The 26232-nt window shown below is 40.3% G+C and overlaps 1 protein-coding gene across 7 annotated transcripts; it reads right to left on the bottom strand.

The window, feature by feature from the left end:
• Positions 1 to 166: 166 nt before the first annotated feature.
• Positions 167 to 25830, bottom strand: P4HA2 (prolyl 4-hydroxylase subunit alpha 2). Of its 7 annotated transcripts, XM_068205694.1 has the most exons (16): positions 25701 to 25830; positions 20190 to 20282; positions 18429 to 18525; positions 17085 to 17236; positions 15482 to 15619; positions 14404 to 14643; positions 12520 to 12731; positions 11574 to 11750; positions 7995 to 8065; positions 7662 to 7761; positions 6670 to 6723; positions 4247 to 4306; positions 4113 to 4178; positions 1898 to 1966; positions 1398 to 1494; positions 167 to 673 (listed from the first exon to the last, which is right to left on the bottom strand). In XM_068205694.1, the coding sequence occupies exons 2-16, from the start codon at positions 20269 to 20271 to the stop codon at positions 603 to 605; spliced, it is 1686 nt and encodes a 561-aa protein (XP_068061795.1). In that variant the 5' UTR covers positions 20272 to 20282; positions 25701 to 25830; the 3' UTR covers positions 167 to 602. The 7 variants fall into 7 exon arrangements, with proteins under 7 accessions (XP_068061795.1, XP_068061789.1, XP_068061788.1 ...); XM_068205688.1 differs by lacking the exon at positions 4113 to 4178; XM_068205687.1 differs by lacking the exon at positions 4247 to 4306.
• Between the last annotated feature and the right edge of the window lie 402 nt (positions 25831 to 26232).

Below are 26232 nucleotides of genomic sequence, written 5' to 3'. Positions count from 1 at the left end.
AACATCCTACTGATTTCCATAGGTGCTGAGACAGAACACTGTCCAAAATCATGATGTACTTTCTACAGGAAAAGGGCAATAAGGCAACAGGCCTTCAGAGGAAAAAGTAAAGGCCCCCTGTTCCCTGAAACCAAACACTGATGCACCAATCAAGGACTCCACATAGAGAATCACTTTATGGAAAGAACATTTATTTTTGCTTTAAAACTTGTGATCCACAGAAATACAATAAAATCAACATGTACACAAAACTTTTTTTAAAAAAACTTTGGTTCAAAGAAATATTTAACATCTAAATCTGAGGTACAAAAGGCACAAGACCAAGCACCCAAACAGAATTGCTCACAGCACTGTTTGCACCACTACTACAGAGGGAGACTGTAGGGAGGAAGGCAGGGAAAATGTGGAAATAACTGCAACCAAAACACATGAATGTGTACAATGCCATTTACTTTCTTTCACAGGTGTTACATATTTTATTGTTCTTTTGTAGTAAAGTGCCAGGACTCTTGGAGAAAAAGATGGATCATTTCTTAGAAATGAACTGGAACAAAAAACAGTAGAAAAGGAGACAGAAACAAAGGTCTGCAGCATGGTGGAATTCAGTCAACCTCTGTTCTCCCACAAGGTCTTAAGAATTCATTTCCTCTTTCATGAAACCATTTGTTTGAAACTGTGGAAACATGGAATTGGAATTAGTTATCACCATGTACCCAGTGTGGGTATCATCACAACCTAGATGGATACTTTAGGTCTGGGGGATCCATGCTTATACTTCTCCACTCACCCAAGGGAAAACACATAGAAAGATGCAAAAGGCTGGGGAAGAAAGGATCTTCCTCAATGCACAATTCTGGAGCCAACACTAACAGAGCAGTGTATTCTGGGGCCTGTATCACTGACAGGCAGCATGCTCTGGCACTCCAGGGGCATACCTTGGAGGCTAGGGGATATAGGTATGGGAATAGATGATATGAAGCTTGATAAGCTTTCAGCAGGAAGCAGAAATTCCTAATGTCCAGACACTCCCATTTACCTTATAAGGAGCTCTCATCCTTTTGCAGCTCAAACTATGGGCAGATCTCTGTAGGAATGGACCTGATTCTAGCCAAGTGCTAATTAAAATAATTTTGATGCGGATACATTACACAAACCCCTTGAGTCTTACACTTTATGCTGCCATTGACACAGAAACTCACTAGAAAAGCTACAGCTGTACAATGCAGCTGCTTAATGTTTCATGAGATCAATGGCAGGAAATTTCATTATGACCAAATGACTCCAGAAGTTGAAGGGACACCCAGGTTATTAAATGCTTTCATAAGAGCTCAGTATATCCCCAGCTTTAGATACTTAAGCCTCCCTTCAGGACTTGTTTCCAAAGAAGTATTACTTACCCCATTTACACCCTACTAGTACTGGACAAGCTGCGTGTCTTGTTCTATAATCCCCCTCACCACTTCTGAAGAGATTGTACCAAAACACTGCTGTTCCCTGAAAAGTGAGATCAGATCTGGATTAGTCAGATCCTAGTCAATATAACCAGGTTAAAGTTAGGGGAGGGAGATGCCTATGGATTCAGCTGCAGGCAGCTGGAAGCACTTTAACAGGTCACCATCAACAGCACATGAAAAACTCTTAGTCCTGTTCCAGCACAGCCATGTTAGAGCACAGAGGAATTCTACTGAACACAAGTTTACTTTGTTAAAAATAGCTGTACAGAGAAACTGCTCACTTCACACATTACCAGCAAAGGGAGATGCCCTTTAGTCTGCAAGATCACTACAGCTGCAATGAACTGCACTTGTCACATCAGCTGACTTTTGCAGGGACTGTGCTGAGGGAGAGACAGCAAGTGGAGAGAGAAGGAATAAACCCAAACACAAACAGACTTTACCTTCTTGGGCCATATTGCTGCCCCAAAATCTGGGAAAACTGTAGCTCCTCCAGCTTCTACATCACTCATCTGAGAAAACAAAGTCCACAAACTGTACATTTACAAGGCTTTTTATACAATCCCACAAGCTATAAATGTCCAAAGGCCTGATATTTCCACTTGCACCTCTACAGGCAGCACTGATGAGGAGGGTGCACTTCAAACCAGCACAAACTGCAGAAGGAGCAATACCTGTTGAAGCATTTTATTTCAGCTGAAGACTTTTGTCCAGATTATGTATATCTAGATGTGTATTTCCTAGATTATGTATCCTCTACTTCAAATAGTCACCAGAAGTTGTGTAGCTGCAATGCTAATAAGCTAATACCCTAGAACAAGAGAGAGGACTTCAGAGTAAGCTGGTTTCAAGAATTTCATTCCACTTTATGATCCAATTAGGAAAACAAGTGTCTGTTAAACCACATATTTCCTCGTAAATTGAAACCATGCCTTTGGAACTCATTTTCATAATTTAGTTTATGCATCTTGGTCAACCACTTCAAAAACTACACAACCTATTAGAAAGCCTCTCTTTCTGCACTGTTTCTGTGCTGTTCACCAACATTCTTACGCAATTTTAAGTGCTTTAGGCAGCTCAAGCTTCAACAGCTACAGCAGTGTGACTCTAAACAAAACCATGTATCTTTATGCTTTGCCCTACTACATTGGAATGAATTTAGCCCTATTGTATTCATCAGTAACAATGGATTCATTGTAAATTCTAGGCTTGATTCAAACCCCAAAGTTTCTAGGAAAACTCCCATTAAAAATAGAACATCTTGCCACTGAATTCAGTAAGCTTTGGGTCAGATTCTAAATAAAAGAAACAGATTAGTTAGATCCAACTCCCACCAAATTTAAAAACTACTATTAATACACTTCCCAGGTCCCCACAATCCTTACTGTAACTTGGATTTCTGTTTAAAGGAGATGTTATTACCACTCTGGTGTCCTCCTGCTTGGTACAATAAAGGGGCATCAGATGCCACAGCTGCACAGGTTTTTGCCCCTTCCAACTAGAAAGCATGTGCATGCAGCCTTGCAAGTTAATACACGTCTTAGCCACACAACTACTCATTTTAGTAAGGGTGGTGGTACACGTATGGTGTGTTATGTGTTCTAAATCAGACAAACAAGGGCAAAGTGCCTTTGACCATGTACAACTGGCAGAGAAGATGTGTATTGTTCCTTCTAAATCAAAACTCATCCAAAATTCTGAGAAGCAAACAAAATAAAAATTGATTCAATTTAAACTTAATCTCTTTGCAGCAGAATATTTCACAGCTACCCATCTTACTCCAATTCTTTTTTTGACAATTATATCCCTCTCCACCATATCAAGTTGAAAGTGCTTCTGGTTCTGTTTTGAGATGCATTTCACTCTCAAAATATGATGTCAGCCAACAAATATAAAATTCTGTGATAAAATATTTAAGCTATATCACTAAAATCTTTAACACAGAAGATGAGGTGATCCTACAGATATAGTGGGTACAGGTTGATAGAAAAATAGTGTCAGAAGACTACTGTGAAAACAAGGCCATTATTCCCAGTGGCAGCTCTGTTTAGGATTCCAGTGTACATGGCCTGTGGGCTGTATAATGCATGCAACTAATGAATCTTTCAAATCTGCACTTGTAACCTAGTTGCACCAAGTTTATCAGCTATGCCTGCCTTCATTTGTTGAAGCGGCAGCTGTGCTGAGCAACTGAGCAACTCTGGCTTTGCCACACAGCTGAGGAAGAGGACCACAGACCACAACATCACGTGCTGTCAAACAGTGGTGGAAAAATACGTCTGTCTCACATTAAGTGGCTGATAGTCAAGTTCTCCAAAAGCATACCACATGCATGCCCCACGTATCTCCCTCTGAGAAATAAGCCAAAGTCTCCTTTCCTCCATGGAATCTAATTAAGTAAAACATTCCACAGAGTGACCAAAAGGAGGAGATGGGTCCTATATTCAAATTTTCTGCTCTGACATTAAATACCACCAAAATTCTATCAATTAAGATGGGACAGCACCTGATGCTTGCCAGAATAATGAAATCCCTACTGCCAGATGCCAGGAAATCTCTACAAATAACCAACTGCACAAGCTGTAAAAAGTTACAAGCTGCACAAAAGTGCACAAGCTGCTAAAGTTACACTCAATGCTTAAAGATCATCATACTTACATAGTTTAAAAAAGTGGCCACACGATTTCCAGTCCCTAACCGCTTGAAAGCATCTGGCTCATCTTTCTATAAAATTAAATGAGAATAACTGCAAATTTTGAGCTCCCAGACAGCAGACAGACAGAGGTACTTACATAGTTAAGAAACGTCGCTAGCCTATTTCCTTCCGATTTGAGTGTGCTGTCAAAGGGTCGCTGCAACAGACAACAACTTTAACCCGGGTTCCAAACAGGCTCTCACCAGAGCTACGTACGTGCAGCTCTGCAGAGATCCTCAAGCCCAATTTAAAGAATTGGAATAGAAAGGGGACAAGTGATACAGGGCAACATTAAAGCCATCACAAGTTGCAGCCAGGGTGCACAGCTGCATGCACAGAGCACTTGGATGCAATGAGGAGGCGCTGCACCGAACAATTCTGAAGGGAGAAGAGAAGTGATGCTTTCAGGGCCTGTGGCACAGATGTTATCCAAGTAAGGTCAACAACAGGCCATTATTGTTCTGGGCACTGATCCAAAGTCAACTGACATGAATACAAAAAATTAATCTTCAGTGGGCTTTAGATAACAGATTCTTGTAAATGTAGCAACTCAAAGAAATACTGCCATGAGAAGAGCAAATGTATGTTTTGACAGCAGACAAAACTATAGAGTAGTTTCAGGTGGTTGCCCGACTAGGACTAAAGACCACATCAAAAAGATCAAATTGTCTTTAGTCTGTAAAAAACATTGAGTTTCATTTGTTGAAGTTGAGATCACACTGGTGCCAGTGTAGAAGTAGAAAAAACATCTAGAATACCAGTGTCTTTCCTTCAAAAAAATGAAATTAGAAATTTATTTACATTGCTAATAGTCAGGAAGTCATTCCAGTCAGGAGACATCAAGCTGTATTTTTACACACAAAAGCAGTAATGTTCAACATTTAAAGAAAACAATCAAAATTGAAAAAGACAAACAGCAGGGAAAATTACAGTGACCATGTCTAAAATGGTGTAGTTCAATCTGCTTGAAGCATGTTGTAATAAACAAGTGGTCTTTCCTGAAATGTGTTCATAAAAAACCCCAACACTTGCATATGCAAATCCAATACAAAAAAGCCAACATAAGAACACTGAGATACAGATAATTCCCTGGTTACTGCCACCGCTGTGAAACCCAGGTCCAACTATGAATTTCTGAACTTCAACAGCAAAAATCTAACAACCAAAATAAAATCTCCAAGTTGTAATAGGCAGCTACTGAAGTGGTTCTATTTGAGAACTGCAAGGGAATAAAAAGCTTCAAGGCTGATCAGAAGCTGGGGAGACACAGCAGCACCTGTATTTCAACATAGTCTGTGATGCACAGAGAGCCTGCAGGACCAGACCAGAACTGTGGCAACCTCTCCAACTGCCTTGCCTCAGCTGACAAATGCAGCCAGGGTTATGTTCCAAGTGGAGCTCTGCTCCAGCTCCTAATCCAAAAGTAAAGTCCACAGTGGCCAAATTGATGCCTGAGGTCCTTAAGTTCAAAGGCTTTGAAGAGAATTTAAGAACATTTACTCAACTCAGGAAACTAAGCAGACTTGAAGTTAAGAGGAAAATTCTCAGAATGGGCCAAAGCTAATGAATAAAAGCTTCCATAGTGTTAAAACTCAGATATTTTTTTTTATTTTTTAAACAGTGCTAAGTTGGGAGGCTTCAATTCTGCACTCAATTATTGGGTTGTATACTCTGGCTGCAGTAATCCCTCCTACCAGGTAAAACCATTGGGACAATCTGAATAATGCCAGATCCCACTGAAATACCACAGAAACCAAGGTATTACATGGATTTTGTATTTCAAGTTACCAGTCACCACAGCTCTTCATTATGCTTAGCGCATCCATGAACTTGTTGAGGGTCATTATTAAGAATCTGCTTTTCTTTTCTCCCACAGCAAACCAGAGCTGTTCCTTGCCAGGCAGAGCCCTCTAGTGCCTCATGAAGACCCAGCACTACCACCTGTACATCCAACCTGTGCTGGAGCACTGCCCTCAAAATCAACCCAGGGAACTCTTTTCAGACCCCAGTGCTGCAGGCACTCTCAGGGTCTGCCAGAAGGGCTGTACAACCCACGAGGATTTCCATAATGTTTACTTTTCAGGAGGAATGTGGAAGGATATCCTCCTCCTCAGTCAGCTCCTGTAAAATGCTTTAAGGCACCCAGAAAAGAAGGTTTGGACAACATCATTGAACTCACAAGCCTAATGGAACAAGGCAGACTCATAACCCAGGGCTTACAGACCTCAGTTTACAAATAAAACAATGCAAAGAGCACATTCAAGTGCTGCATGACTCTTAGTGTCTCTCTACTGTGTAAGGAATCAAGGTCCCAAAGTAAGCAGGGAGATTTGTTCACTATTCTTTTGAACTTCCAGCATCAGAGAAGGCAGTGCAAAGGCTTTTCAGAATTTATAACCCATCCATGCAACAGGGATACATACTAAATGCTCTACCAGAAAACACCTTCAAAAGTTCTCTCACACCAAACTGTTCGCTCCTCCCCACCCCACTAAGTAATAATTGCAAGTGTGATCTTACCCTAGAAAAATCAAAGTGTGGCTCGTACTGCCCTCCCATTCCATAGTTGGCAACCTACAGCATGGAAGAAGGAAGCACATAAATATGTATTGAACTGCAAGTGACTGCTGCAGAATAGCACTTGCTCTCAGAACTCCAAAGCATGCTCCGAGAAACAGCACTTTGTGGCAAGATGATTATCTATAGCACACTTATTTTTAGGTTGCCGGAACTGAGGTACACAGATGAGAAACAACTTGAGTGCTTTTTCCCTTCTGTAGTTTGAGGGTTTGTACTTATCACTACAACAGCCTGTTTAACATTCAGCAGCAACAGTTTCACCACATTCTTGCCTCCATCCTCTGAAGGAAAGGCAGATGAAAGTGTGCAACTCCCTGTGAGTTCAGCCTAGGGGACAGAACTGGACTCTGTACCAATCATGTATCATCTGTTACATACAAATGCCTCTCCAGTTTCACAGAAAATTAATTTAAAAGCACCTCTTCACTTACTTTATAATCACATAACATGCTTTAATTACTCTGAGGCTGTATTTAATGTGTCTCCCAGATCACTACACAATTACCTGGTTTCTATGGATAGCCTGTAATCCAAGAGTATTTCAATCATGTTCTGAAACAGGAATTCAAGGAGCAGGGAGGAAAAACAGTGAATGTACTAACATACAGCTATTCTGGCAGTGCTGTACTACTGGCACTCTTTTTCCCAACAGCCATCCAAAGATCAGAATTCATATGAGACTACAGCAAAAAATACTTGGGTCTTAGAAACATTTAACTAGGACAGAGAATAAGCTTCTGCAGACTTGAAAAATAAATAGCAGGCATTTCCCTCAGAACAAACTGGTAAATCTCGGATTCCTGCAAGAAGTTCTCATACATGCTTTGCTATCTCCACCATTCTCTGCTTGGCACACACAGGGGGAATATCTGTCTGCACCAGACCACCCTAACCAGCAGCTAATTCCACCAGGATGAAGCCAGTGCACCAACCTGCAAGAGCTCAGCTGTTTTCACTGTTAACCCTGTGATCTGCTGCATTCGCTGATTCACCTTGGCCACAACAGGATCATCATCTTCCTCCAACCATGAGCTAAGGGAAGGATAGCAACATATTATTTTACAATACAAATCACCACATCACATTTTCCAAGGCAGAAGGATTCTTCTGCCCTTTGTCAGATGGCTAAAAGAGCCATTTTCCATGCATTTGTTGGGGAAGCTTTGGTTACATGCAAAGCAGTTCAAGTTTTCAGACATAGTAGGTAGCAAACAACAGCTGTTAAGCACAAAAACCACTAAAGCTCAGCCCTTCTCTCTGCTTACCTCTTGGATACCCTGTAGCTAGCCACTGTAAGGACACCGGTTTTGGGATCACGTACTGTGGCTCGTGCCAGCTGTGCCAAAAAAAATCCCAAGGGGAAAGAAACACATCAGCTACGGGATAGAAAATTTCTCACATCTTACCAAAAGCAACACCTGATTTGTCCGACTTCAGTAACTCGCTGGATGAGCCTAGAACCATATTCTTCAACCTAGAATATGATCTGATTTCATGCTAAAACAACACATGCAGAAACACAACTAGAATCCATCACCTGCATTTGGTCCTGGAAAAAGAGTCTGATGGAATGCACAAGCCATGGTATTGATTAAATCCATGAGTTTCTTGCTGAACAGGTTTTGAAGTCACTTTTTTTTTTAAACAGCTGGAGTCAATATTAGCAAGAGGGAACAACAACGAAAGTTAACAACATATGAAGTCCAAGTTCCTGGCAAAGAGAAAATCATTGGATTGGCTAGTCCATTAATTTAATCAGCCTGCTCCTCATGTGGACTAAAAACACAACTTCACTCTCAGATGTAAAATAACAAGTGAAAACTTTTATAGAATGAGTTACAGGTTATGGGACAAGCAAATCCCCAGTAGTACAAAACTCCCAAAGACAACTCTCAATATTTCCATGCTCAAGTTTTCCAGCTGAAAGATGCCTGGAACATCTAGTTCTGAGACATTATTATATGATGAAGGTAACTCTGCAGAAGCACAGCACACCTACACATTTAAAACAGTGAGTATCATCACATTTAGGCCATTTGACCAGATCTGTAGGGAAAAAAAATGGAACTTGGCGAAACTGACGAAGTTTGCTGTGATCTCAGAGTGACAGATGACTGCTAACAATACACCAGCTCACTTTGGTTTCATTCTTGCAGCTGAGAACAAGAACTGGGACACTCTTCTTTGACTATAAACTCAAACCACATTTAAATTTAACTCCTGCCAACCACACACTCTAAATCATACCTCTTTTCTTCCACTTAATTATAGGTAATAGAAGGCCTTTTTATTTGCATCTTCTTCAGAGAATGCAGTCACAATTTCCTTCATTTTTCCTCAAATAAGTCTCCAGTCAGCTTTACACTCCATGTCAGCTGTCTTGTCCCTACACAAGAGTTCTTGGCACAGCTGTTGCTGTAATTCTGACTCACTGTTATTTTGTTCCAGATTTTGCCTGTATAAATTACAACAGAAGAGCCAGGCTGACTGAATGTTGTTCTTCACTGGTACAGTGAAGCATAGCTTTGGGGATATATCTTTTGCTTCCCAGACTTTTCATTCTGCTGCCATTTTCAAGGTTGTATATGCTTGCTTGATTTCTGCACCTAGCATGTGATCTAAATGAATCAGAACTCAAATAAGCCTGACTGCTTTGATATTATTTCCTTATCTGCTCTGACAGGCAGGTTTCTTCATTAAAGACACACAATCTACATCTCAGTTGGTCTAAGCAACTGAAAAATGTGAGGCTTCCTCTCTCAGGGTGGAGAAATCAGCCTTGTAAGAGGCATTTGCTTTCAAAAATCTTAACAACCTTCATTGGTCAGAAGCTTCACTGACTGTTTCAGAGTCTGTTTAGTTTAGCAAGCTCTCCATTGTTATTTCCTCCTGGAATTCTGCACTGCTGAAACCCTGTAGCATGAGCTCATATATTCATGCCTTCCTACTTAAATGCCATATTCTTGCCTGTCCAGACATTCCTGGCTTGCAGGTAACTTTAAGCATTTTGGAAATATGCTTCTCATACTGTGATGAAGGACCTCTCTCAATGCTATCCACAAAAACAGAACTAAGAATTTTCTTGATGCTCCCCAGCCAGTTCTGATGGATTGCCTGAAAAGCTGGATCTACTTTTTGGAAGTGGAGTAACAGTGATTGCATTTTGCAAAACAAGCATAAAAAGCAACTCAACTGCAGCTACTCCCAATCACATGCAGATGTTCTTTCTCTACAAAAAGTATTGGCAAGTGTAAACTGCAGATAATGTTGAAGTGCTTGGACTCAAAAGTAAAAATTTTCTTGCAAATGCATTTTAGAATAAACAAAGTGGTCACCTTTCTGAGCCTCAAATAAAATAACACTTCACAGTTCTGTCTGAAAGCTTCCATGATTCCTAACTAAAATTTCCAAGCTAAAATTAAGCCGTATTTATTAAGCACCATCTCACCACAGGACTTGTATTTTCCATTCTCTCAGTAGAACTGCAGAATTTAAAGTTATTCCTGCAGCTGAGCTACACAAAGGTTCAGAAAAAACTCATAAGAAAATGGTTGCTTTTTTAAAATTGACAATTTTCATCTGAATCTTAAGGCTATATTTGCCTACTCTTCTAGGGACTGACTGCACTTCTACACTATATAGATTACATGAAAAATTCCTCTAACATTAGTAATATATGCAAAATTCAGAGACCAAGCATTGAGACTTTCCATCAAACTTTGAATAAAAAGGAAGAACCAAAAAAATAGCTGTCTTTAGTGCTTTATTTGATAAATCAGAATAAGTGATATGCTCTATGTGAATACTTCCATTTTATCTGAAGCTCTTGAAGTTTTCTACTATGATGTAATAGGAAAAATTCTCCATTTAAGGAGGTGAGATTCCTCACTGAGACAGGAGTGTTCAGCCAACACTTCCCTAGCTGGCTGGTAGTCATAGAAGACCAGCTTCATAAACATCCCAAATTCTTAATGATCTTGGGAAGCATCAGTTTCTCAGTCTGTTTCTAACTATTTATGCTTACATTTAGAAATACTTACAGAACAGTAAGTCTTCACTGGAATTTTACCATATTTCATAATGGTAGTCTGAAGAGTGATAAAATGAACCATTCCTCTATAAGCAAAGATTTGTTCAGTTTTACATTCTGCTCAGACATGACAGAAAAACTAAGGGGGCGTCTACTACTGTCACACTGCCATACTACTTTTTGCCAGAAAGGTGACAGTTGGGCAGGAAATTCCACCTCCAGAAAAAACAGATAATTACTAGCTTTGCATGAGGTAAAGCATTACTAGCTTTGCATGACTCTGGTGTGCAGAGTCACCAGAACTCATACCATGAGTAACAAGAAACATCTATGGCTTAGAACAGAAGCAGTGGATTCCAGGATACACAAACAAAAAAACCCCAAACCTCTGGGTATTATTCGAGCACAACTTACATTTTTTTCTTTCCACTTGAGATTTGGGGTTTTTAAATTTCATTTAAGTTTGACTCCAGTTCAAAAGGCAGATTTGAGACATATTGCACACCTACTCCTATAATTTTAAGTCAGCCATTTATCTTTTGAAGTCTAGTTTCTAATTTCTTAAAGCTTTCTAAGCCATTTACTGAGAACTTTGCATAATTAAGCACAACAATGCATAAATACCTTTGGGAACCTGGGCTTTATGGTCCTACATCACCAGGCAGTTTCAAAATCATTCCCTTTAGGCTCACAGCTGCAGTGTATCATCTGTAGTATGAAACCAGATCTTTCAAATCCTTTGCTTAGTCCTTGCTAATAGAGACTGAAGCATGGAATTAGCAGTTATTAGTGAGATGGAAAAAGGGAAACTTACCCTTGGCTTAGCTAGTTGTTTAATTTTCTCAATTTCTTCATCAGACATGACATCATAGTATCGCACAATATGAGGACTGTCCCATTCATCTTCCTCTTTAAAGGGAGCTATGAGCAGGTGAGGGTTTCTGTTTCCATCATGGTACCTACAAAACAGCCTTTTCTGTCTTCGAGGTGTCTGAAACAAAATGCCAAACAAAGCATTGTTTGCTCAAACACTTTTCTTGAACGTCAAACAGGCAAGACAGGGAGATGAGCTTCATTCCACACACACTGTAAAAGCCATCAGGTGACCAGAAGATACAAGAGGTAAACAAGAGCGATTCTGCAATTTACTGCAACTTAGAACAAGATATCCTGTTCCAAATACCACTGAGCAGCATCTGAAACACTAACTTTAGGGGAATTAAATCATAATAGGTTACAGATTAAGAACTACAACAAGCAGTGAGCTGTACAAAAAAGCCTGGTTTTTATAATTAAGACTATAAAGATGACATAAATTGGTTCTTTTCCCTGGACTAAGAATTGAAGCCATGTTTGAGAGGTACTGGAAATCACTTGGTCAAAAATAGTCACTCCAGAAGAACATGTCTAAGATGCAAAAGGGAAGGAATAATGTGATTCCCTGAGTGTGGTAAAACATAATCAGCTCTCAGGGGAAAAAGCCTCCTTTTGTATCTGTACAACTAACTTTGGAAAAGCTGAGTAGACAGACTGAGGAGAATCAATTTTTAACAACCCTTAAGAGGTACAGCTAAGAGTTGTTTGTGTCTAACAGCTAAAGATTGAGAAACCAAGATATAAGGTACAAATCTCAGCCTGGACAAAACCAAACTTAATTTTTTCTTAAAAAAGAGGTTCTCAGAAGTAAAATCATAACATGTCCACCAAGCTTGACCACCATTATGCAAAGGCAGCATAGTCAGGAAATTCTTGTCTCTTACCATTTTCACCCCTTCACCTCGGCAAAGGGCCTCATAGATATCACGCTCTGGCAAGTAGTCAAGAGGCCTCTCATAGGCTCCACTTTGCACCACAGCTTCTGTGGTTGTCACAGTCTTGTTTATTGAATTTTCTTTCTCCTTCTCCTCTCTTTCCTTCTCCAGCAGCTTCTCGAAGTACCGCAGATTACTGCCTGCTCTCTCATGAGTGCTATCTTCATTGGGAGAAAAACAGATTTTTGCAAACTCAGGAACTGTTAGCAAAACAAGTCCCTGTATCAAGACAGCAACAATTCTTCCCTTCCTAAAGCATTACCAGGCAAACAAAGGCAATGGCTTCAGTCTGCACTGAAAATCCACACTGGGAAGCTTCTGTCTTTGCAAAGGAGAGCTGCACTCAGGATACAAAAGAATCCTGTCTGGAAGAACCCATCATAAAACTCATATTCCAAGAAAAAGAATACAAGTTTTTGTTTGTCATATTCCTCCTTTTCTCTCAACTTTTCTGACCAGTTCTACCCAAGATGAGCGGATCACCCGAGCTCACGAGCAGAGACCAAGGTAGCCTATTTGCTGTACCCCTCCTTTCCACCATGCTCCTCACCCACACTGCACAAGCACACTTTAACCAAATACTGTGGTGGAGTCCAGCCACAGTCTTCAGTCTCAAAGACTTCTCTCAGGCTGGGAAGCTCTGAGCCCACCTACAGCATCCATCTGTAGCTCTAAGAGGGTTACATGGGAGGGAGCCTGGATCACTAGCATCTTTGGACATACTAGTGATTTATTAATGATATTAGTAAGAATCAATAATCATCAATGGACCTTTACCCCAGATAACTAAGAAGGAGCAATTCCTTGTTCATCTACATTTCTGGATGCTACTACCTACAACAGATTCTTTCCCTCTGGCTGTCCCAGCTTTACTGTGTTTATCTCATGGAACCAACCCAAAAGCTCACTCCAGTCACCACTCATTAGAGCACAGGGTAATAGTGGCCCGATAGGGAAGTTGAGCCCAGAGCAGAGGAAGCTGCTGCTTTCAGAAGGGACTGCCAACTGTGTTCCACTGTTTGCTGCTGATAAGGAATTGCATTCTGCTATCAGTGCTAAACCCCTAGAGCTAGATTAAATGCATATTCATATTGTAAATTTTAATTTAAGAATTCTAGTTGTACAGAAATAAGACTAAAGTATTTTTCTATAGGAAGGTTTCACCCACTCTCAGGATGCTGCTAATATCTAAACTAACAACCACAGCTCATGAAAAAACCCATCAAGTACCTAACACAGGTAATGTTAACTCTAAATGAAGAGAACAGGCCTTTCCACTGCAGGAAGTAGGCAAAGCTGGATAGGAAGCTTATTTGCTTACTCAAGGGAAAACTAAAAATAGTTCAGGAAAAAAAGGGAGGTTTTAAGAAACTCAGTTTGTTCTGAGTATTCAGAAATAAATACTGTAGGATCTCAGCAAAGTATTCCAGCACCCATGAGTACATGCACTGAGGAATAAAGAGGTATACGTAGAGTCAGTAAGACTTTACAGAAAGTGCAGCACTGCCTAGTCTGTGGTAGCCTTGATCTCCACATGAGACAAGTGAGGCTTTAACCACTGCCAAACACAGCATCTCAGAACACTCCAGCAAAGCACACAGGCAGTGAGTGCAGTCAGACACACTGGGGCCTTGGGTAACAACAGCATGGACCATAAGACAGCTTGTTAAAGATACTTCATATATAAACAGACTTTTTTCCAGGACCCACATTATAAGTGATCTGTCAGGATATCCTTTCCAGTCAGCTCACCAATGCAGATGGGCCACAATTGCTCTCAGCTCTGCTGCTGGGAGCACTTCCCAGCTAAATTAACATGGTCTTTGTTCTTACCGAGGGATATCAGCCGCCTGGTGAGCTCCATGGCTCTGTGCAAATCCCCAAACTGGAAAACAGCATAGCTGAGATAATCTAGGATCTCTACTTTGCTGACTGTTGTATCCTCCCCCTCATCATGCTGTTTTAAGGCCTGCTCCATCCAGAGCACAGTGTGATAATAGTCCCCGTCGTTGTAGGCTGTCTTCCCCATGCCAAAGCAGTCACCAACTGTCAGGGGGGATTTATATTTTGTTCCTAAAAATAAAAAGATAGCTTTCAGCAATCCACACAAGCACCTTTGCCTTAAATACATGGGACACATTGAGAAGTATCTGTAAATACACACTTTTATCATCCAGAAATGTTTCTAAGAAACGATGCTTTGACAATATTTTAAGTTCAGTACTAAAGTGACCACCATCAGAATTAAAGAGTAAACTACCTTAATTTTATTCTAATTCATTCCTTTGGAAACAAAGAGAAGTTAGAAGTTACAGTGGTAAGCTACTGCCTTTTCTGTTGTAGACAAGGGAAGAGCAGACTAACATTCTAACAGACTTCACCTAAACTACAGGTTAACACTGTTAGATGATCACAGAAGCCTCACTACATGCTGACTACATGCACAGCAGCTTCTCTTCACTATAAATCTGTATTTGTGCATAACCAAGCTGATGTTGATTTAAATCAACTGGGTGTCCAGTTGAGTGTGATTGCACTGATTTCCAGTTGCTCCAGCTCAGAAGATGCACATATAAAACTTAAAATTTACTTAATTATTAATGGCTAGTAATACTTACAACAAATAAAAATATTGTGTCAACTCATCTACCCACACCCCAATTAAGCCTATTCAGTTTGTAAACACCATGTTAGTAGCCACCACAACCTGTTTCAGTAGGTGCCTCATAAGCAGCAGCAGCAAACATTCATTGGGACTCAGCTAATAATCAAACATTCCAGTATCTCTCAATTTTCTGAAACCTCTGTGCCAAAACCAGGCAATCCTCATTTTATAAAGGGCTTTTGGAGAGAGTTTGAGGATGTTACCACTTCCTTCCTGTTAAAGCCGAGGAGACCTTGGTGCACCTACCTGGCAAGTTCCCTCGAGAGAGGGTTTCAGGATCTAGTTTATAGGTGTCCTGCAGGCGCATCAGAGCCTTTGCCGCTCCAGTCTCATCTTCTTCAGTTGGAAAAAACTGGCGCTGGATTGTAAGGTTTGCAATAAAGCCTTGGCAGTAAAAGGGAAAGATGTTACTTCCAGAGCTTGAGTAAGTATCAGTACAGATTGACACAGAAGAGGAAACATCTGCTCTGGCTTGAGAATTGAGTTTCAAATAACCCAGATTTAAAGTCTCTTATTAAGGCTCAAAAGTTATAAACACATTGTTTTCTCTCTCTTTTCAAGAAATATGGCTCATGAGTAAAAAATAAAGAATAAATAGCTAAATTCAATTTTCTTGTGCCACAAAATTAGTGATGTACAATGTGAATCTAATGATCTTCATTGTCCTGTAATGTCTCTTTCTGACATGAAAACTTAATAGCTTTCATCAAATCTGCTACACCCATAAGGACAGCTGATTTCAGGTTGTAGTACTGGTCAATGATCTCCAGCTTGGTATTCCAACCTCTAAAGCCACAAGAGCTTTTCAAGTCTGAGTTCCAGAGACAGAGAACCTGATCCAGGATTGCCTCACTAGCACAGAGCCTTACTCAGTGAGAGAATTGAACCTGACAAGTAAACCAGGTGATATTCAGAAATAAAATTAAATGGACTACGTAAATACATCAGGGTTACACAGCAGGTTGGTTGGGCAGAAGAGGAAGCCATCAACTGAAGGAAAACAGCCCAACCATTTCCAATCATACAGCAAGCCAAACTGGAAAAAGAAGCCTTTAGAAAAAGAATTAATGACAGACGTATTAAATAGACTTGAGTATTTTATTTCCATTTAGGATAACTATTCCAAAAGGCAATAAAAGCCTTGTCTGGAAAAAACTTTCAAGCACCTAAATTTTAGCATATGCAGAGTAGAAAGGGAAATCATGTGTTCTGCCTGAAAAACATAACCACCTCTTCTTCACTTTCCAAGAGTCCAGTAAAAGTAAACTTCCACTTAAAAAAGGTATGCAAGCAAATTCAGGTAGATACTTGAAAAAATGATGCAAACCCAAGGATTAGTACTGGAAGCATTTGATTTAAAATTATAGCAATCATATATATATATTTAGATATAGCAATCATATTATCCTGGTTTTGACAGACTACAGCATTTGCCAACTCTAATGCTGGGGCTGACAGAAGTATCCTAAGCAGTTTAATATGGGACTCATTTTGATTCTTAATCTTATTCTCTGATCAACATGGTTAAAAAACAGTGATCATTAAGAGAAGCAACAGACTGCGAAAGCAATTGAAGCAGTTTGTATACAAGAGAACATAACAGTCAACTTTTAGCAGCACAGCTTTAAGCATATCCCATTCTCCCTTCTTCCCCAAATAAAGCAGTTTGATTCTTGACTAAGATGTGTTTCAGTTGCAAGTTTCACTCACATGGGTAATCAGTACACACAAGGCAAGTCCTTAGCTGCTTTTTAAACAAACTTGGCAATAATATTTAAACCACAGCCAAGCTTGTGGTTTTCCAGAACACAAGGCTACCTCCTGACAGCAGTCCCCTGGAGCTCCTTACCATTTGTTGTATCCTGAAGAACCAGGTTTTCCAATTCCAGCCAGTCAGTATTCAAACGCTTCACAAGCTTGTATGCATTTACAGGGTGTGCCAGATACCCTTCTGGATCAGAGGCTGATTTGCTGGTCAGTATATCCATTTTTTCAGCCCAGCTGGAATGAGAAGTGTGCACATGATTTAAGAAGGAAGCCGTGCATTCATAAATTGTTCTTAGGCATTTATGAATGCACATCTTCCTTCTTAAATCATTCAAATTATACATCTAGATCAAATTATTGCTGCTTTTACTGTCAAATCTAGCTTTCAATCTTTCAAGTTCATAAGGATAAAGTGGAGGTTTTTTAAATTACAATAGTCTCTTTCAAAGGGAAAAATATTTCCCTGCTTAGTATTTTAAACCTAACTTCAGTAGGCATGCATCTTAGTTGTAATGAGCCTTAAAAATACCAGCTTATTCACAGATTGAACAGATATTCTCTTAACCAATACCTGAAGAGGATATTGCTTTGCCTCCACAGGGCAGCTTTTCAAGAGAAGAACATTTTGTGTATATGTGACCAGAATTCCTACCATTCCACTATTCCATAGCCCTGTTCTTATCCTACACTCCCAAAGGAAGGTCAGATTGACACATACAGCCTCGAGCTCAGAAGTTTTTTGGAAAGCACAACTCCTTCTAGAGGCACTTGGCTCTTTCAAACCTGGACCCCATGTAGCCTATCCTCCTGTCACACCCTAGTATATATTGCTTCTGGCTAGAGGAGAATTAATCTTCCTAAGTGACACAAAGGGTCAGCTGTCACCAAGAGCCTTTCAAGTAATGCAGTCAGGATAACATCAGATGTACTGCAGCCACACTGGCACCTGAAGAGAACAACGCAGGAGAACTGCCCCTGAGGGCAAAGCCAACACAGGAAGGAACCCAGAGATTTGGTAAATGCCACTGGCACACTTGGCTCTTGTAAGCAGGGCTGATGGCATGAAACAACAGGCAGCACAGAGCACTGGCACACAGAGGCGTTCAGCTCTCATGACAAGACTCCTGATATGACTCTGATGTATCCTCTTCACAGAAGTCCTGTGAGGGTACAAGGACAGGGCAAAGTGGGGAGATCCCAGCAGAGCACCATTTCTACAGAAGCAAATTCTAAGTGATATCTGAAGCAGGGACCCTTGTAGGTTAATGGGAATAAATTAAACCAAGTTAGTACCTATCCTCTCCCTGTGATTTTCTACTGAGGAAATACCAACAAGATTTAGCATCAGAGAGTGCTGACAAAGGCGGGGTGTGATTGAACTCAAATGAGCCATTTTGTAACCCTTCATCACCCAAATCTCCCCTACCTTTTAATCTGAGAGAGCTTTTTCTCTTCTGCTCGGATATATTCCTGTAAAGACTGTACCAAGTCCTTCTCTGCATAAATCAGGTCTGTCATTTGACCTAAAAAGAGTAGGAGCAAATATTCATCAGACCTAAAAAAGTAATAATTCCCAAGTGCACAGAAGACAAACCTTAAATGCTCTAGGGCTATTAAAACCATCACAAACAACAGACAAATTAAGGGTGTGGACTTCAATGTCTGTAAACCACAAAAGCTATTAGACACATAGGTCTGGCATTCAAATGCTTCAAGGGGCTTTTAAAGTCACAGCTTCAACAGTTCATGTAGCTTTGCTCTGACCCTTCCTCTGCCTCTGGATTACTTTTAGTATTACAAGTGCAAGCAAGACAATTGAAAGAAAGGTTTGACACTCATACAGCTACAGAGACAAAGCAACAAAAGATCCAAAAGTTTGCCAAAGCATCTGTTCTATATATTGACACAGGTTAGGTCACACTAACAAATTACTAGTGTAATCCCTAGCATCATTTAAAGTTACAGCTTTACAATATGGGTAACCATGGAAACCGCCTAACATTACACAGAGAGGAATTTCAGACTAATGTTCATAGACTCAAACACACACTCTCCAGATTAGCATTAGTGGAAATTGCTAACGTATCAGGCCTAATTGCTATGACAAACTTGGCTTTTCAAAGCCCAAACTGAAACAACATTATTAGATTCATAAATGCAACCACAGCTCCAGCATTCCAAAGTAATTATGAATGAGGCATGATTAAGCAGCTAGAAAGCAGGATATGCTATTTTCTGAGTTAGAAAAGGTTCAGAAATAGTTAAGTGTAAAGAGAAGGTGATCCTTCATGGAAGCTTTGTATAAAATGCTACTTTACTTAGAAAAATCAGAAGCAGATAAAACACATGTAGTTAAATATTGTTTAGCCAGCCACAGGGCACGTGAGGCGCTTGGCAGCAGGACTCTGCCTGAGCAGCTCCCACAGTGGTGCAGAACAACCCACCAGGAGCTCCGAGCTTTGCATTCACAAAGCAGCTCCACTGACTCAAAGGACATTCTGGAGAACAGCCAGTGGCAGTTAATCAGCCTCTAATGCCCTTATGGAGGGCAAGTCCCCAAACTGCTCAACAGGAAAATCTTAGACCAATTAACAGCAGAAAATTCAGTTTGTGCTTATGTGAAGCTCTACCACAATCATACATGGTTGTATCCTATTAGAACACAGAAACTAAATTGTCATAAAAATCATTTTACAGATTTAGTACAATGCAAATTCTTTAGGATTTACTCAGGCCTAGCAAAACACACAATGTAAGGGAGTTACTGAGTTTTCCTTCTAACTTCATCTTTTTGAGAAGACAGGAGATTTCAGGTGCTGTGGGGAAAAAAAGCTTCACATATTTACCACTTAAATTATTTTCGTAACTCAAATTCAGGACTAAGCTTTCTAGCATAAGGCGGTATGCTCTATTCAAGATGACAACAGATGCACGAATCCTAATAGAACACAGACCCCATCTTATTTTACTGACAGAGGCCCCAGAGAAACTTGAATCATGTTGGTCAGTGTTCTAAGTCAACCAACTGCAAACAAATTGCACTGCTGCTGCAGAAGAGCAGCTTTTCCTAATAGAGACAGTGTTGGCCAGGGCCAAATGAGGAAAACCATATGCTTCAGATGATAACTAACAGATCTAGCAATCACCATAACCACACCACAACATCATGCACTGGTTCTTTCCACACCTATGGAGGTAAAGAACTCTGCCTCTGTGTGCCAGATCAGGAAAACACAAGGGAAGAACATCAACTGCAGCCAGGGTTTCATCTTCCAGATACCTGTAAAAAATTAAAAGGAAAAGAAGGAATAAAAATAACTTATTTGTGAGAAACAAGCCAAAGCATTAATCTTTATCTTCAGTCATTTTAACCTCATGAAAATTTAGACTCTCTGAATTTTAATTAGTAAAGCCTGAAAAAACTCTCCTTCAACCATAAGAGCTGTTACTTACCAGTATCAAATGCTATCTTGCATACTCTTTGGGATTTACATGGAAGACACTGGAAAGCCCACATGAGAAAAGTAAGGGAAACAATATATATATATATATATATATATATATAAATTGTCCACTAAGACACTGAAAACAAACTCTCTTGCAAGAGCAGTTCAGCACCTTCCATGTCAGACATAACTAGAGCTGGAAAATATGAGACACACAAATTATATTCCAATAATAATAATAAAAGTCTAAATTAAATGGGTTTATAGCATTCTATAAAACTCAGTTATTTAAAATCTGTCTAGAAACACAAATAGTTAGAAAGCCAAATAGAGAAATAGAACACTTTGTAGTGTAGAAGTGGCAGCAACGGTTGGAAAAGTTAGAAGTGAAATTTCCAGCTCTGCTTACTCAAGATGCATTATCTCAGCATATTGGCCTCTGGGCACAGCCCTTATAACTTCTGTATTTCAAAGGCTGTGCCAGTTTAGAAACCCAGCCCCAGAGATGGATGTTGAAAGCAGATTGTTCCACTTCCAAAAGCACAGCCTGAGGGGTATGGGAGGAAAGCCAGTCTGAGCAGATGGGGCCAAGTGAAGCAAGGGATGCAAGGGGCATACAGAAGAGCCTCCTGGGAGACCTGGTGACCAGAACACCTTCTCCAGGGGATTAGTGAGGAGCACTGCACTTGGATCAGTCCACAGCTGACTCCAGAGCTGCCTGTCCAGCAAGCAGGAACAGCCACCAGTGCCAGCCTCATGTAGGAGCACTGCTGCCCAAACATGGAGCTCTTGGCACACCCTTGCACAGTGTTAAAAGGGAGGTGACAACTCTTCACCTCAGCTCAGAAAGCAGTTATTAGTTCTTCCTACTCAATGTACCTGGGAAAACTGGTGGCTCAAAATTACCACGTGAGACCCAGTAACTCCAAATACAGTAAAAATGCATCTATTGGGGGCAAAATGGAATCAACCTGAGAAAGGGGAATGGAAGGGGAAAAGGAAAGAAAAATACACAGTGTCCTGAAATTTCAAGCAAATAGGAAGGAATCAAGATAACTGCGATAACTCTAACTTGTTGCCTTAGGCTCCACACAATGAAATATCCACAAGGCAAAAGATGAAAAATGGATATTTATTTCTTTCAAGCCCATAGCACAACTGAAACTCTCACCCTCAGCTGGGCTCACCAGTGCCAAAAGAAACAAAGACCAAATACATCCTCAGTGACACCACCACCACTAAAAATATTAGTAATAGCTCTGTCCTCTATAATAATCATAAAAATGATTATTTTTAAATTATTCTTTTGATTGCTTTACAAGACTACATAAGGAATCAGAATAATTTATCACAACAGTTTGCAAGCATGAGTAAGCAAGAAAATGTCTCACAGTATCATAAAAAGTCTTCTCCTTTCCCTCTTCTGTTTCTCACCCTCCTACAAACCACATATTCCCAAACTGCTTGTTTAAGTTAGTTAAGAACTAGTACACGGGTAATCTGAGAAATGAATAAAGCTGAGTGAATAGTGCCATGCAGAGGTCTGCCAATATTACAAGCTGCAGTAAGTGATGTAGCAGAAAGCCCAGCAAGTCAAGTGCACTTGGGAAGTACATTAATTTGGATATATTAAGCCTCATCTGTCCTTCTGAATAGTCTGCCATCATTTAATGGAGTGGTTTTTTGGATGCACAACATAAAGCCTGGGAGAACAATTACAAGTGAATATTCCAGTTAAAACAACACAACTCTACACTCTCCTGCACCTCCTCACCATGTTCTCTCATGGCTGAGGAAATCTGCCAAGAAGTACTACAGCTACCAGCTTGTCTTTATAGCAGATCTGCAACAACTTTACCATCCTACTCAGTTTTACTTGAGTCAATAAACAGAGACCTCAGTAAAAAGAGAAAGCAGGTCTTGCTCAAACAAGCAGGACACCTGGCTGCAGGGTTGGCAGATTGTTCGTACATTTTTTTCACAGTTGTTACTGGGAAAACCAGCACAAATAATGAATTACAGGAGGCTGAATAACCACAGTCTTGGCTGGCAGGAGCGTGTGTGCACAGCAACACGTACGTGTGCCCACCCCACTCCAGCTGAAAGGAGGGCAAGAGGGGCAGAAGGGGCATGAGCACCTTGTGCCTCAATAATGGAGACAAATGTTTGTAAAGGCAGTGTGTTTTATTCAAACAGAAATGCCAAACAGCAAGCCTTTGTAGAACAAATACTGCCTATATTTCTGGCTTTTCTTCTGTGGGTTTTGGGGTTTTTTTACTTCTTTACAGTATAAGACCTCAGTGAATCATTGCTCCTATGGAAAGAGTGCTGTCAGGCTCAGAGAGCACTGGCAGAAGGAAAAGAGTTCTAGACAAAATACACAAGGACAGAATTTTTCTCCACAGGTTAGACTGAATTCTTTATTAAATAAGCTTTCTGAAAACCTCATCATTGACATGATATAAAAATAGAGAGAGACCTGACCTATTAAAGGGAAGTTGCATGCACATCTACCATGGTTCCCAGTTTCTCTTTCACTCCAAATTGCATATCCAGTCACAGGGAACATAGGCCACCTCCTAGCCAAAAGGGAGGATTTTTTTTCAGGTCAGAAGAGAAAACAAATACCTATTACATCCAGTGCCTTTAGGACTCAACTTCTGATCAAACTGATATGCTACAGCCTCCTTTATTCACCATAGTAAAAGAACTCCACTTGCCTGACTACCTAACTAAAAACAGAGACAAGAAAAGCAAGTCCTTCATCCAGCTCCAAATTAGCACAGACTTCTCATGCAGGAAAAGTAAATTAAGTGGAACCAACATTAAGACCAGTCTGTACAACATAAAAAATTCAAGTCATACCCTTAATTGTGGTAAATTAGACCAGAGTGTTACTTGTATTCATATGTAAACACTTTTTGATCACATGAACTCCAGAAAAAAACAGTGTCCTTCCACTCCTCAATTAAAGGTGACAGCACTCCCTCTGCTATGGGGCTTCTTTAGGGAAGGTGGAGAACTGGGGTGCAATCTAACTGCTACAAGCAAAGTCACCTCTTTTTCCAAGGACTAGATAGGGGAAAATTTTTTTAGAGCACACAGCAATGGTTTCTTCCAAGTCTTTAAGGCATAGTACTGCTCCCTGGTTTGGTTCCACGCTTACAGACCCAGAATTTGCTGCAGAGGAATAAAGCTTGTGAGACAAAGTATCATAACCAGATACTGTCAACATCTGATTAAGATACCACTTTTCTGAGCTACTGGAATACAACATATAAGCTGATGACAAAATAAGGGTTACAGCCTGTCTTCTCTCCAGTGCTTGTCTGTGCTGTTAAAGACACCTGGGAAATCACTCTGAAAGCAGCTGCTTCCATATGTATCTACATTTAAATATCATGGTGAAATCCAACAAACAAATCACTAATTCAAGATCACCTCAGGCCACTGATGAGCTCTTGGTGCACACAAAGTTGAGGCTCTGAAGTTTGGTCCATCCTCAAACAGCAATTTGAGGTTGGACCATTAGATGAGACAGGTGTGTTTGGGGCTCCTCCAAATGCCACTGTTTTCCACCCTATCTTCTTGCTTGCAGACACGAAGGAGTACTGAACTGGTGCTGCAGATGGCTTCATCCCTTTCCCCTCCACAAACAATGGAGCTTGAAAAGTAGGCATTAAGCTGCTATCAGTACTGATGGCTGTAAATAAGGTAAATGATATCTAAGTGGACAACGGTATAAACCAGAAACCTGCAAGGCTGCTTACTTATTAAGAGCCAAAAGATAGGGTTAATTATAAACAGATTTCCAAGATGATGCCAAGGAGGAGCCCCTCTCAATACCAACCAAGAAAGGCAGCCATAAAACCATCCACTTGTAGCAGTATTTCAAGTCTTGCAGATTCAGCCAGAACATGATAGCAGCTATAAAACTTCTTAATAATTAAATTCTAAGGAAAGAAAACCTACACCATTGGCTGAGGACTTTGAAACAAGTAATTCAGAGCTGAAATCATCCAAATGAACTCAGATGCACCAGTGCTCACCCCAGCCTCTTCCTCCAGAGCACACTGGTTTTACTGCTCGAAGCAGCTTATGCCAACATCACCGCCTTTCTTTACAAAGCATTTTAATATGCATCTAAAACAAATTATAATTACCTAGCAAAAACACCAGTATGATGGCCTTGTGTTTCTCAAGGCAAGCCAAAAGAAAATGAGGAAAAGCTGTTTATTTGCAAGCATTAACAAGGACACAGAACAATCATGCAAAACTGCTGGCATTTCCTTTAACATAAAATTAATTATAACCACCTTAGAAGCCATAAAGATCTTGATTAACTCCCAGTATTTTTTTTAAGCCATAACAAAGAATGTTTCCTCAACACTCCAGTAGAGAACAAAACTGATTCAAGTCTAAGGCACAGCAAATCCACCTGAATCTTACTCTATAAGCTCTGCCTTTATAAAGCAGCCTGGAGTCAAATCCCACAGTGTTGGTAAAGACAAAAAGACTCTGGGCTTTTTCTACTACACGTTGTTGTTTTTTTTTTTTTTAGCATTAATATTTAGACTGCATTTTACTGTGCAAAGGCCATAACTTTAGTATATCATCATACTTAACATAACTTGAAATAACTTATCAATTGCTTGTATAAAGCATTAAAAGTATCTTCCTATTCAGAAATAAGAGGAGTTATTTTCATATTAAAAGGTCTACTGTCACTGAACTGTTTCTTTCAATCCAATTTAATTAAAATCAGGCATTATCTCAGAGACTATTATCTCAGGGGTTGATGCTATTCTAACATCACCCTAGAACATACCCCTCCCAAACTCCAGCTTCTCATATCTCTGACATATAGAAAACCATGCACAAAAATCAGAACTAGTCATAGGAAAAATATCTATGTTTACAGCTTGCTTCTTTGGAAGTTTGCCAATGCACACAGCATGGAAATTATAAACAGATTGGATTCCTGACTTAAACCTCCAGTGAAAAATTTCTTATGCTAACTGGTAAACCCTGCTCCCTCTGCTGTTACTCTCTTTGAAGTATGTAATTCCTGCACTGCTTCCCGAAGTATGATTAGTCACATTACAAAATTGAATCCCAAGAAATTATGGCATTAGCAAGAAGCCACGTTGTCTGTTAGTGTCACAGCAGGGCCAATTTACCAATGCAGTATAACGTTCTGCTTGTGAAATGTGAATGGCAGTTATTGATTGCTATATATAGTCACAACATACCTGTGGGATTATTTCCAAGTCCTTAGTGCCAGAAAGATGAAGTATTACCCTGGTAAAGATGGTCACAGCAGCCTTTCAGCTCCAAACCACCGTCACAGTGCACCTACAAAATTAAAGAGCAAGAGGTTTTGTTACAGAAATGTCTTCTGGGGAACACTAATGCTGAGTAAGAGGGATGATTATTGGCTGGAAACACCAAACATCACAAAGTCATACAGTCCTAAAAATAGCCTCTATTTAGATATCCTCTCTCCTCCTTGCTTCCAGGTTACAAGGACATTTTTGCTTCCTGAAATAAAATTACTCCTGTCTAGTCAAAGGCATGTTTTGCTATCCTATGACATGCCAAGCTGCTGTGCCCCAGCTGAGCTGTGGTAACACTTAGGTAGTGCTTTCAGTTTTCACCAGCTGCTCTCCCCTGCCTTTGCACAGCCTTTTCCACCGAGGCTTCGGTCGCTGCATCGCACAGGTCACACACAGCTGCCTGTGCTCTCCTGGCTTGTCCCCAGCTCAGCTGCACAACTGTGCAGGG

This window comes from Anomalospiza imberbis, chromosome 15, assembly GCF_031753505.1.
Source record: "Anomalospiza imberbis isolate Cuckoo-Finch-1a 21T00152 chromosome 15, ASM3175350v1, whole genome shotgun sequence".
Classification (NCBI taxonomy): Eukaryota; Metazoa; Chordata; class Aves; order Passeriformes; family Viduidae; genus Anomalospiza; species Anomalospiza imberbis.
This window is presented reverse-complemented; position numbering and strand designations above follow the sequence as displayed.

Bases quoted from the DNA above. Each gene is read 5' to 3' on its own strand.
- P4HA2 (XM_068205694.1), bottom strand. From the start codon at position 20,271: ATGAAACCCTGGCTGCAGTTGATGTTCTTCCCTTGTGTTTTCCTGATC. The intron at 8,066-11,573 runs GTAAGTTTCCCT...TTTTTGGCACAG, and splicing joins AACAACTAGCTAAGCCAAGG to CTGGCACGAGCCACAGTACG. The intron at 1,495-1,897 runs GTAAAGTCTGTT...CTCACTTTTCAG, and splicing joins CAGCAATATGGCCCAAGAAG to GGAACAGCAGTGTTTTGGTA.